The sequence below is a fragment of the Astatotilapia calliptera genome, chromosome 14 (genome assembly GCF_900246225.1).
Source record: "Astatotilapia calliptera chromosome 14, fAstCal1.2, whole genome shotgun sequence".
NCBI classification, from domain to species: Eukaryota; Metazoa; Chordata; class Actinopteri; order Cichliformes; family Cichlidae; genus Astatotilapia; species Astatotilapia calliptera.
In genome coordinates, this window is record NC_039315.1 from 22,953,218 (window position 1) to 22,965,930 (window position 12,713).

A 12,713-nucleotide genomic window follows, 5' to 3' on the forward strand; every position below is an offset into this window, starting at 1 on the left:
ATCCTGCTGAAAGCTCTTTATTTTTTTATTTTTTATTTTTCTAGGACAGAATTTCTAACAAGCTTTTAGCAAAAAAAAAGAAAAAAGAAAAATAATGTTAAGTGTCTCTTGGTGATGGCGTGGATCAAAGTGAATGTCATATCAAGCACCGAGGCCATAGCATAAACAGTAGCGTTAATGCACTTTCACATCATGGGCTAATATGATTTCAGAGAAGGAGGGAGTGGAGGAAAGAAAGACAGAAAGGCAGCTATGGGGTATTAGTCTGACTTATTGTCTGCTTCAGTAGCCAGTGTGTCTGTGGTGGTGATGATCCTGGGCAACTCTATTTTCATGGCCAAAGACAGATGTCAGCAATACTAGGCTTGTCCCGTACAGCAGCTTTACACCACCACAGGCTTGTGTTTCAGGAGGGCAGCCAGAAGGCAGTGGTGAAGATCTAAGAATAAAACTAGTTATTCAGCACTGCTGCCTGTGATGGTGGGATTGTACTGGTTTGCGCGTGGGAGGACTTCAGCCTGACGTTGTCCTGCTTCGAAGCATGCTAAGGTCTGCTGCCGGTCTGGCCGGCTTCATCGCCTTGCATACACTTCAATTCCTGGTTTCTTGGCATTGAGATGGAAATTTAAACAGTCTGGCTGACTGAACAAGCAGCCCTCTTAAAACCAGACCGCCACCCCGTTCTTCTCCTTTTGCTCCACTGCAGCCTTCAGTCACCACTTTATCACTCTGTGGTGCTGAATGGGTCCCCTTCATACCAGCCGAGTTTATGACCCTGCTTTTGCAGACCGGGGGTCTAGATATGTATCTCCATCAAAGGCGTTCTCACATACTTCTGTCACCTCTGGTCAGCTGTGGGCTGGTCTGCCTTGAAGAACTAATTATAAGCTCTTAACTATTAACCAGGAGCTCCTGTTTTTTTTCCTCACAGCTTGCCGTAATCCTGTTTAATATGTACGTGTGTGCATGTAGGGATAATCAAGAAGGGTATAAGCCCATAGTGGTTGTTATGAAATGTTTTAACCCTCACCCGAACCCTCAATTCACCTCACCTCCCACAGGAAGTGGCAACTCAGCCACAGGAAATGGACTTATGCAGATCTTTATAAAGACGTCCCCCCCCCAATGTGCTAAGATGTGCGAATAGCGGGATACCCAAATTGCCACAATCTGATATAAATAAACGGCTATGCCGTCCTAAGTACTGGCTCCTTGCTATTGACAAAGGCTATCAAAAGCCCAGCTTTGATTTAACCTTTCAGATCTTGTCCTTATTTTTTTATTCACAGTCCAATCTTGCTTCCTCACACCAACACACACCCACTCATAAACTATAGGCCTATTTATAGCTCAATCGCATGATAGAAAGCATATTGTCCCTTATTTGTTGGGTCTGGTTGCCTGCTCTGTTGTATCATTGCATCATTCGGAGCAGAGGCAGCAGTCCAGGCTTTATGAATGAACTGACTCTCCGCCAGAGGCTGGGAGATGGCACCGATCCCACTGTGATGTCATGCCACAGACAAGGAGAAGAGAGGGAGCTTTATGAAACCTCCCATTCATTGGTTTCGCTCTCTCTCTCTCGCTCTTTTTTTTTTTTTGCCCACCCCTCACCCAACTCAGTCACCCATCACCCACCCAAGATGCTTTCTTGCTATCTTCCCCAGCCCTGTCCCGCCCTGCCCATCCGTGCCTATTCCAGCCCAATAGACTTTGGCCCTGGCTGTGAAAATCCCAATTTCACACCCACGCTCTGGCGCACAGGCAAAGACGGCCACTAATTTGGTGTGCATATGTATATGTGTGTTTATGTGAGTCACTTTAACAGCCTGAGGTGCCAAAGAAGTACCTCTGTCTAAAGTTGGGTTGGGCCTTGCTCACAAGGGCAGAGCAGTAAAGGTGGAACAGCCTCAGCGAGAACCCCTGGGGGAAATATCGTCGTCGCACTCAGTAGCTTGTCCATTACTCATTTCATGGCAAGAGGAGAGTGGCTAATCAATACCTTTTACTGTAATCTAGACTAAACATCAGTCTCAATTCGTCAGTGATTCTTAGCATAGATGAACTTAATATGGTTTTTACCTCATTAGTAAAATTGGTTTCATTTTGTACATTTTGCTGCAGAAGCTCTTTTTCTTTTTTTCTCTTCTTTTAAGTCAGATACTTGTCAGTGAAATGCCATAATGTTGCCTGTGATTTACATCCATTCCCACATTTCATGAGCTAAGTGGATGGGACTCATTTTGCGGACAGACCCACACAGTCTAATGTGGAAAGTGATGACTAGTGGATGCTCTAGCTCTCAGTACATACTGACCGTTCTCTATCTAATGGGGCTCGCAGGCATTGAAATCGTATCAGGACTTCATCATTTACTCGAGACTGTCTAGATCCAAGCTCGCCTCTCTCGCTAATGGATGCACATTGTACATTAGCACTGCCGCAGATAACTTTCATATGGATCATTCACCATGGAGACTGCTCTATTATCACTTCACTGTTACGTTTAGCGTTCTCCTTTCAGCCTTGCTGAACATTCTGCATCATGTTTTTAGGAGATCAGCTCAGATCAAAAAGAAAAATTTACAACAAAGTAGTGTATGTACACAAAACACACTATTTGACTGTCACCTGACAGTCAACCTTCTTCTTTTTTTTAAATTGTGTTTGTGGTTTGAATTAGAGCCTGAGCAGGATTTCAAGAAGTATTAAAACAACCCAATAATGATATGCTTTGTAGACGGGGTTCACATTTTTCTTTTTACTCTCTCTAGTGTCTAATGTTAGTTCTCATGCACTGTAGTGTTAAGTGTCTTTGATGGAAGATTTAGTGCTAAAGTGGGTTCAAGTCTGTGTGGGCAAGTACGCGGTGCGGATGGGTTGATAAAAGCGGTGTGGAGGGAGGGGTGTAAGCGGTTTGAAAGTGCAGACAAACTCCACTTGAGCCAGCTTAAATAAACTGCCACATTTTGCCTTTGCTTTCACATCAAAGCACAGACTGTCTGAGCCCCGGTCACATCTCAGTTTGCAGCCATTTGCAACATGTACCTCTCTGCATTACCAACACTACTTAAAAGCAAAACGAGCTCAGTAGAAACTTAGACAACCTTGCAGTCTTTTTTTTTTTTTTGTCAAATAGAGAAACCAGCTTTATTTTGATGTGTGAGCCATGTCTGACAGTAGTTAAACTGGGTTTTTGTGTGAGACTGTAAAACAATGGCTGTTCTCAACTCTTCAACCTTTTACCTTCACTTCTGACTGAAATGGTTACATTCTGTTTGTTCAGACTATATTATTACAGCCCAAATTGAATCATAGGAAGAAGCAAAGAGCTCCTCTGTCTTTTTTCTCCAGTCTGCTGCAAAAAAGCTTGAGAGGGGGAAGAAAAGGGGGAAAAAAAACGACCTAAAGACCGAAAAAACAGAAACTGGGAAACCTAATTTTACAAACAGCCAGACAGACATTGGTTACATGGGCGAAGTAGGGACGGGGGGGGTAAGCTGCTGTGCATTCCAGACAAGGTCGCGACGTCAGTGGTGAAAACAAGCATGAACTGTATGTTGCTCTAGTATACTGCTGGCAGATAAAACACCAGCCAGTGGAGATGCCAGAACATCTGGGTTTGACACATGGCGGTGCTGCAAGTGTGACACACCCACTCCTCACAGCTTGTTTGCCCTGAAGACAAGCCTTTCTGTGATCTAGGATTAATGATTTGAAATTGCATGTAATGGACAAAGAAAAAAATGATCTAAAGAAATAGACTCACCACCAAAATCAAGACCTGGCTGACTCTTTGATTTTTTTATGTGTTTGCATGTTAACCTACTTGAGACCTAAGCTGACCTGCTGTGTTTTTAAGTTTTGCCGTATGCACGTTGCCCCCCCCCCCCCCCCCAAAAAGTTGAGTACACAAGAAAGTGACATTAAGCTTTACTGCACAGTAACAGATAATAACAGATGTAATTGTGTGCTGTGCAAATGTGTGTGGACGGTTTGGAGATTTAAACGATAAAATATGCCCTAACTGAAACTCTAGGTTCTTTTTTTGTGGCTGTTTACAAGTTGAGCCTAGGTTGCTGGGGTTTTTTTTGTTTTTGTTTTTTTAACTAGTCTGTTTTTATATTAGAGGCCAGAGGGTCTTTCCCCTTCTCTCCTCCTCATCATATCCTCTGTTTTGCCCCCTTATCGCCATACTTCTGCAGCCCAGTAAATCTAATTAGATGAGTGCGAGTCATCAGGCACTGTTTAAAGCCATCAAAGGGAGCTCTGTGTCCCACTGGTTGCCCACTGGCTGTGAGCCGAGAACAGTAACCCTAGTGTGTAACTGAATCCCCTCGAGACGGGCCACCCCCGACTTTCCAAGTCACTCGCCAGCAGCCGCGGTGACATCATCACCTCATCCCTCGACCCTTGACCTGTGAGAATGCTTGACCCCGCGCTGGGTCCTGTGACAGTAGGCCCACTGTGTCGGGGCGACGTGGTAGGAGGGCTAGCAGAGGTGATAGTGTCGCTGATGGGCAGCACTGGCCACTGACCACTCTCCCACCCAGGATGTACAGGTAGAAGATAATAAATGTGGGGTTTACCAACACAGTATACACACAGTGACATGGCTCTCCCTTACTTTTTAAACAGGTTCGAGCCAAAGCTGTGACAGTCCTTGTTTCAATAGATTGGAGCCGATATGGAGACAGTGTCTGTCTAGACGGAATGTAATTGTTGAACCATGTTGTTGATCACGGTAGATATAAATGTTTGCTGTGTTTGTGTGGACGTGGATGCACGCGCACGTAACTGTGTCAATGTCTAACCGAAGCGCACATTCACAGGACTCTTCCCGCCGCCTCTTTGTCTCAATTAAATTTTCCATTCAGCGAGCTTTATCGGCATGAAATATAATACAGGATGCACTGCCGCAGCCTCAGTTGTCAATAGGAGTGAAAGGAGCATGTAATATTAGTCATTTGGATTTCAAGTCTAACAGATGCTGGTGTTACTCAAAATAAATATTCTTCTTTGTGATTTGCAGATCCCGAGTGTGGAGATGTCCCCCTGCTAACTCCAGGAAGTAAAGAGATGATGTCCCAGGCTTTGAAGGCTACCTTTAGTGGCTTCACAAAGGAACAGCAGCGACTGGGTATTCCCAAAGGTAAGACTACCAGCTGCTTTTTGCTGTCATTAGTTCCTGTTAATGTTTTCTTTTGAAAACTCAAATTGCAGCACCAGCCCTCTAAGAATACCTCAGTGTGTCACATATCAGGCGCACACATCTGCAGTTCTTTCACATTTCGGCTTTCTTCAGAGGATTCTGAGAAAGCACCTCTTAGAAAGACTGACTGAAAAGGAAACGCCCAGTTGTTCCAGAAATGGCGTTGCATTATATATATTCAGTCCAGGCAGACTGACTGACTGCAACATCCCAAGAATTGAGACACAGAGACAGACAGCAAAGAGATGGCATTGAAAACTGAAGCAATTAAAGCAACCCATGTGATCTGCAAATTATGATTTTTTTTTAGCTTTTCATTACAACTGTGGTTTACAGTCACTTCAGCTTCCCACTTTGCTGTAGGTTATTAAGTGAAAGTTGGCTCCAGCTCAGACTGCAAAAAATGAGAATCTGTCCTGTTGTATCATTCACAAGCTGACCTGAATATTTGAGTAAATGTGTCTGGATGGTGTTGTCGACGTTTAACAGTAACTGCCACTCTTTGCAATCCTGTGCAGATCCTAGACTGTGGACAGAAAAGCACGTGGCCGAGTGGCTAACGTGGACCGTGAACGAATTCAGTCTGAAGAACGTCGATTTTGACAAGTTTGGCATCAACGGAGCCAGCCTGTGTGCGATGGGGAAGGAGCGATTCTTGGACTTGGCGCCTGACTTTGTGGGCGACATCCTTTGGGAGCATTTGGAAATGCTTCAAAAAGGTAACGGCGTAAGATGGTTATCCTCTGATTATCAGATGAGTTTAAGAGATTTAAAAGTCTCAGTTTTGTGATGCGAGTCAAATAAGAAAGCTCTCACTACACAGGCTGACATCACTGCTTACTCCAGTTTAGGACTGTTGGTATTTGCTCTTGTAACAGGAGCCAAACAGGAAGACACGATTTAGCTCAGGTCATTAATTTTTGATAGAGCAGGATGCAGTTACACGATACATAAAATCAATGATGAGGTCACTGATTCTCATTCTCCATCTATTTTTCATGAAGAGGATACAAAGCATTACCCCATGAATGGACTCAACTCTAACTTCCAGGAATCCCGCTTTACCTCAGACTACTTTGTCAGTAAGTATTCATCACAGTCAATCTGATAGCATAAGAAAACAAATATTAAAATATGAAAGGGAATCCAAATAGAGGAAGTAGATAAGGTGGTTCAGTGTGGCAAGTTGGTTAGCGTTAGCAAATAATCCCCCCACACACATTTTTTTTCTTGGATTTATTTCCTAGATATAGATCCTCAGTGCATCTTTGCAGCTGTAGATGAATAGTGACCACACGTACAGTGGCATCACTGTGAATTTTTTGCTGAGTTTAGCTTCAATCAATATGTCTTGCTGAAAATCTACAAGATTGTTCCCGTGTGCTCAGGGCTATATTTTCTTTTGGACTATTCACGTGCCGAGAACTTCGGTGGCGGCTCAGCACAAGAGGGATAATGACTCCACTCCTTTTAAGATCGATCTTCCTCCTCTGTGTTGCTCCTTGCTTGCCTTCCTTCTCTGCTTTCTATCTACACTCATTTCCCTTTGTTTGCTCCAGGCTATGGTGTTGAGCACGCTCAGTGTGTCCCTCCTTCTGAATACTCAGAGCCCGGCTTCATCACAGAGTCCTACCAGACACTTCATCCCATCAGCTCAGAAGAACTGCTGACCCTCAAATATGAGAGTGAATACCCTGCTGCGGTCATCCTCCGGGACACGGCCCTCAACGGCATGCCGGGAGACTACTTTTCTGTCAAGCAAGAGGTGGTGTCACCTGACAACATGTGCGTGGGACGCCTCAGCAGAGGTGAGCGATCGTACAATGCATAAGTATGTGGCTGAGATTTGAGGAGACATTAAAGAATGTGGGACTAGCTTTGCAGTGAAAATGTGGTGCATTTACATTTTACTCAGAAGGTTTGCTCTAATTACCTGCTTACCACATGCACTTGCTTGAGTTTGTCTGAATGCATGTAAAAGTTGAAGGTTTCTATGGGTGTCTGCCTGCGTGTGATTGTGCTGAAGCTACCAGAATCTTGTCATGCCACATCAGTGTGCAAGTATTAGAAGAGAAGAAAAGCAGGCCTTCTGGTTGGCTTGTGGTTCAAGCAAACCCGACTTGTACACTCTAGACTGGGTTGGGGAAAAAAAAACTCTATTGTTTTTGTCAGAGCGATACACGAACCAAAGCCACAATGTGTTCTGTTCTTGCCGCATGTCCCTTATGTAAAACAGTTCAAGTGGTGTAACCTTAAAAAAAAAGGTCTTTTTTTTCTCTTTCTTGTTTTTCTTGGCCTCCTTTCTTCGGCGCAACCTTAGGGTTCTGGGTAAGGAGATAGAGGTGTCATCCTCAGTTAGCGTGGGGTTTTCTCATGAAACTGTTTGCTTTTCTGAATGCTCGAGCTTGTTTTCTCTCCCAGCAATAGTTTACAGAGGAATTAGCGGTATGATTTAGACCGTTACCCATAAAGCTAGGGTTTTTCTTCTCCCAAATCCCCAGCTGTATAAATTATTAGCAAGTGCCATGTAAACCATACGAGTCCTCCATCCAGTGCTTTAAGCATTTGCCTGCAAAGCTTGAGATCCAATCCCCATGCATCACACATACCAAGTGTTTGCGCATTGAACTGTGCTCTCCCGACGTGGGAAAGTATCTTGTAGCACAATTGATATCCACATGTGGCTCCAATTTTACCAGTTGAAGATTTCAGCATCAATAGCGGCATGGCATTATCTGTCATTTGTTAATGGCTTACCACTGAAAGACTCCTCTTATCGTCATCAAGGCCAAAAATAGCGGGGCAATTTCTGTGAATGTCTTCCATTTAAAATCAAACCCAAATGCTGGTTGTGAAAGTGAAATGAGGTGTGAAATGGAGGGACGTGGCACTGTACAGAGCAATAAGCTATAGCTTAGTGAGGAGCAAAACAATTTACTTCTAAGGTGTGGCTAATGTCCCTTTTGTCAAATCTCAGCAAGGTTTTCGCAATTAATTCAGAGTTATTTGCTATTGTTCAAGTTTCGCCATCCGACAGTTTTGGAGGTAATAGTGATTTGTCATAGAATCTATCTGTGTCATATAGCGAGTGCACTTATTTCTTTTCCATCGGTTCAACTTTGGCTCTTACTGAAAGTCCAAAGTCACTTTCCATCAGGCTGTGGTAGACTTGGTTCATCTTGGGATGACTAAAAAAACATAGCCTGTGTGTGACTGTGACAAATTGAATAATGCTATAAAACTGAGTAATCACTAATGTGCAATGCCAACATCAATGCAACATTGACGGGAATCATCTTAAGATTTTTGCCATCATCAAACTGGCCTAAATGCTAAAATTTTAATATCATATAACTTGTCCACAAACAATGTCAGAGTTTGAAATCACAGTAATGTGAGTTTAGAGTTTCTACCTACATAACAATGGCTTTCTTGCCAATTTTTAAATTTTTTTTCGCCCTTTCCCTTCCAGGTAAGCTTGGTGGCCAGGACTCGTTTGAGAGCATTGACAGCTATGAGAGCTGCGACCGACTGACCCAGTCCTGGAGCAGCCAGTCTTCATTTAGCAGCCTGCAGCGGGTACCGTCTTATGACAGCTTTGACTCAGAAGACTACCCCGCTGCCTTGCATGGCCACAAGCCCAAGGGCACCTTTAAAGACTATGTGAGGGAGCGCTCAGACCTCAGCAAGGACAAACCCGTCATCCCAGCAGCAGCACTGGCAGGATACACAGGTAAGATGTCTAGAAATCACACTTTATATTTATATGCAGTCATTACAGTAAAAGAGTAATATTGGTCTATATGTATTTTTTCTGATCGCGTGCATGCAAACGGTAGACGTTTATGGAAAACCAGTCCGATTGTTGATTTCTGTGAATATAATTTTAATATAAACACTTCTGTAGGGCACAAAATGCAGTGTATAATGTGGTGTAACAAACTTGTTGATGCTCTGCAAAAGTGCCAAATCTTGTGGTGCCTGAATGCAACACTTTTAGACCAAAGAAGGGAAAAAAAGCACACCTTTTACCCAGGCAACCCAAGTTATGCACATCACAGGAAATAAAACAGATTTTACTCATGCCTCCTTTTACTTCACTTCTTTTTCTCTCGCTTTTTTTTTCTCTTCTTCTTTTCTGTCTTCTCATCTACCTTCTTCTTATCGGCAGCCCGCATCTCAACCTATTTTTTCCAGGTCGTCCTAGCAACGCTCGTGAAACTTAGAAATTATGCCTGCACATAACACCAGAGCAGAGTAAAATTATCTCTTCATCTCATGAGGCATCTTCTCACTCATGCATGCTGAAAAAGCTCCTTTATGTATGTTCTTCAAGTTCAGTAAGATGGAGAGATATTTTAAAGGCTCTTGTGCAGCAAATGCACTATTTTAGCATCTGGCATGACTTTTAGTTTCAAAAGGGTGCAAAAAAAAGAAACCCAACTGCTGCTGTTGCTACTTCTTAACCGTTTATCAGCACTGAGCCATAAATACAACTTTTAAGTTAATTTGAATCAAGAAAGATGACATAAATAGCTCTGTTTTTTTGGCCTCAAGTTAGCTGTCTTTTAATGTCAATTGCCAAACATACGAAGAGAAAAGTCAAATCCCTGCAAAGGGGTTTAATTCAAGTTATTCTAGTTTAAAGCTGAACTGTAAACACAGCTGAACACTGACACAGTTGAACGCTGACGCTGAATCGACTCTTCACAGAGTGTTTGGGACTTTTTCGGTCTTGTTTAAATTACAGTCACATGGCAGTAAGACTGCCAGTATTGGAAAAAGGGGGAAATCCAAGCATATTTTCCAACGTCACAAACAATGCATACATCAGATCTCTGCAGAGTGCCCCAAAGTTGGTATGCACAAGTTAATTGGTCAGCTGTATGGTCATTAGTTCAAGAGCCACCTTTAGAACAATAAGTCATTTATGAAATGTTGGAACGACATAGTTATGAATTTATAACCAAATGGATTAGACCAAGGCACAGAGCATCTCTAGAATGATCTAAATCTGTTTTCTCCCTGCACGCTAAACCAGCAGAGGCAATGCAAACTGGCTGCAAGCAGTCACGGCGTAAACATATTATAAACGAGTCATAGTTGCATAGTTTCATAATCTGTCTTTTTATGTACTGCATGTTTCAACTCCAAATTGTGTACTTGTAAGGAAAGCATGGCAGCTGCTTTCGGCCTAATGTGAGAAGAGACTTGTTTTGACTATGAAACTATAACCATGAAGGTAATAATGCCACAACACTCCAGTTTTTAAGACAAAAAACAACAACCAAAAACTTCTAACTGCCGCTCTGGACCCTGCTATTTTAAAGAGTAGTGCAAAGAGAGTTGTGGTCTTTCAAAGATGGAAGCATTTTTGTGTTTGCCCATGTGCATGTGTGGGTGGGTGAATAAAAACAGAAGAAGAAAAAAAAGGATCGGGGGAGCAAGAGAGAGAAAGAGACCTCTATCTGGAAAAAAGAAATCCCTCAAAATAAAGAAACAACCTCTTGTACAATTCCAAAACAGTGTTTATGACAGCTCGACAGCTTGCTCTTGCTCGACTTCCTGTTTAAGTCACGGGGTGACAGGTGACACTTGTAACGAGGACAGGGGACCTGATAAGGCTGCAGGGAGATAAGGCTCCAGTTGCCATCTGCGTGGTTTCCTGCGACAATTCATCATTTACACCTCTGTCTGCAATAACATCAGGCCACCTTACAACATAGCGAACTCTCATTTTGGCTCATGATATTTCGCTCTCTGTCTCACTATTGCATGTATTTGCTCGTACACACAGAGGGCTTTTGCATTGCAACGTTGTAAAAAATAGTAATTCGCCAGTCAATATTAGCTGGTCTCGCCTTTAAAATTTTTTATCCACACCTTTGAATTATCGTCCTTTAAATAGCCATATAGGTTTTAGACTCATATTGCCATGGATTCAATACTTATCGTTATGAAGACGAGCCCCAACCTTATGCTTGTTCAGTGAGCCCCATTGTGAAAAGATTTTAACATATTTTAAAAAGGGTTGCCTACATTGTGGCGTGAAAGCACGAGATTCTGGTATTACCCTTATGTGGGCTCACAGTTACTGCAGCAGGAACACGAGTCAAAGCTTTCTGTATGAGTGACACCCGATGTTGCGGAGCCACTTATTTTCCAAACTCGGAATGGCTGCTGTCATGCACCTTCTTCTTCAGTCCCTGCGAGGCCTTAGAGGGCTCTAAATTTCGAGTTGTTCAACCCACACGTCTGTTTCCCTGAACGCTTTTGTTTTTGTTACAAAAAGGCTACGTTTGGTTTTCTGAGGCACTCGAGAGAGGTGACTTTTGCTTAGCTCCAGTTTTGCTTAGGCGGTGTGCTGCACTGGCAGGTGTGATTTCAACACGCAAGCCTCAAAAGTGGGTGGGTTCATGTGTATGCTGAAAAAAAAAAAACAAACAAAAAAAAAACCACACGATCAAAGTGCACTGCAGTGAATCTAGTTCAGAGACAAAACCAGGCTTTTTTTTTATCGCCTTTGTTCTGCTTTCCCTCCTTTTTTTTTCCCATGAACTCTAATACACTTTTTGCTCTGACATTGAAATGATGTTTTACTAGTTTATTCATTTAATGTTACTCTTGGAAAAATGCACCCTCTTAACTTTGCATTGAACTTGGCAACTGCTCTCTTTCTTAAAACAGACTCTATTCAAGTACAGTAGATGTGCTGCTGAAGCCTAAATGCAGCCCTTCTTATTTTTAAAATAGTGATTTCATCAGTGTGGAACTCTTGCAGACACAGCCTCTCACTCTAAATTCACATACTGCACAGGGCAACTGGCAGACAAGGGAATACATGATGAATGGGACTTCTGTGCTTGGGACGACATTTAGTTCCACTGCTGTACTTCAGTCTGACCCAGATTAGAAGCTTTACTTTGTTCCTCTTTTCAAATTAAGTGAATAATTAGCATGAATATGTAACACTTTTCATATATAGCATAAGTACTTAGTGTCGTGCTTCTTCTGGCCGTGACTTTTATCACAGACAGGACATTGTACAGACAGTGCTGTTCCTCAACACATTCTGCATAGCACATGGACTGATGGGAATATATCTCCTAGATTCGGCGTATTGTTATGTGAAATATACTAGTTTAGTTCGATAAAATGTTGAGCAGACTATGGGACTTGGGAGCATTTTCCAACAACAGGAGCTCTTTTGCTCTGAACTTAGCCTCACCTCAATCAATCCCCACAGCAACTGGCATCTGCACAAACAACAATGTGTCCTCTCAGTGTGTATAGCTCTTCTTCTTAAACGAACACCTTCTCCCCCTCCACCCCCATCTGCTCTGCAGGCAGTGGCCCCATCCAGCTGTGGCAGTTTCTTCTGGAGCTACTGACCGACAAGTCTTGCCAGTCCTTCATCAGCTGGACAGGCGACGGCTGGGAGTTCAAGCTTTCTGACCCAGATGAGGTGAGAGGTTGCGACCCCACTGGTCATCTAGCACAC

The 12,713-nt window shown here is 43.0% G+C and overlaps 1 protein-coding gene across 3 annotated transcripts in view; it reads left to right on the top strand.

The window, feature by feature from the left end:
- ets1 (v-ets avian erythroblastosis virus E26 oncogene homolog 1) overlaps positions 1-12,713 on the top strand; it is a 35,315-nt gene that overhangs the window by 19,296 nt on the left and 3,306 nt on the right. For 2 of the 3 annotated variants that reach the window (XM_026191928.1, XM_026191927.1), the window contains 6 exons: positions 5,033-5,152; positions 5,731-5,931; positions 6,217-6,294; positions 6,772-7,020; positions 8,685-8,945; positions 12,559-12,677. In XM_026191928.1, the coding sequence (XP_026047713.1) occupies positions 5,033-5,152; positions 5,731-5,931; positions 6,217-6,294; positions 6,772-7,020; positions 8,685-8,945; positions 12,559-12,677 (1,028 nt within the window). The remainder of the gene's footprint in view (positions 1-5,032; positions 5,153-5,730; positions 5,932-6,216; positions 6,295-6,771; positions 7,021-8,684; positions 8,946-12,558; positions 12,678-12,713) is intronic. The other variant, XM_026191926.1, reaches the window with a different exon arrangement.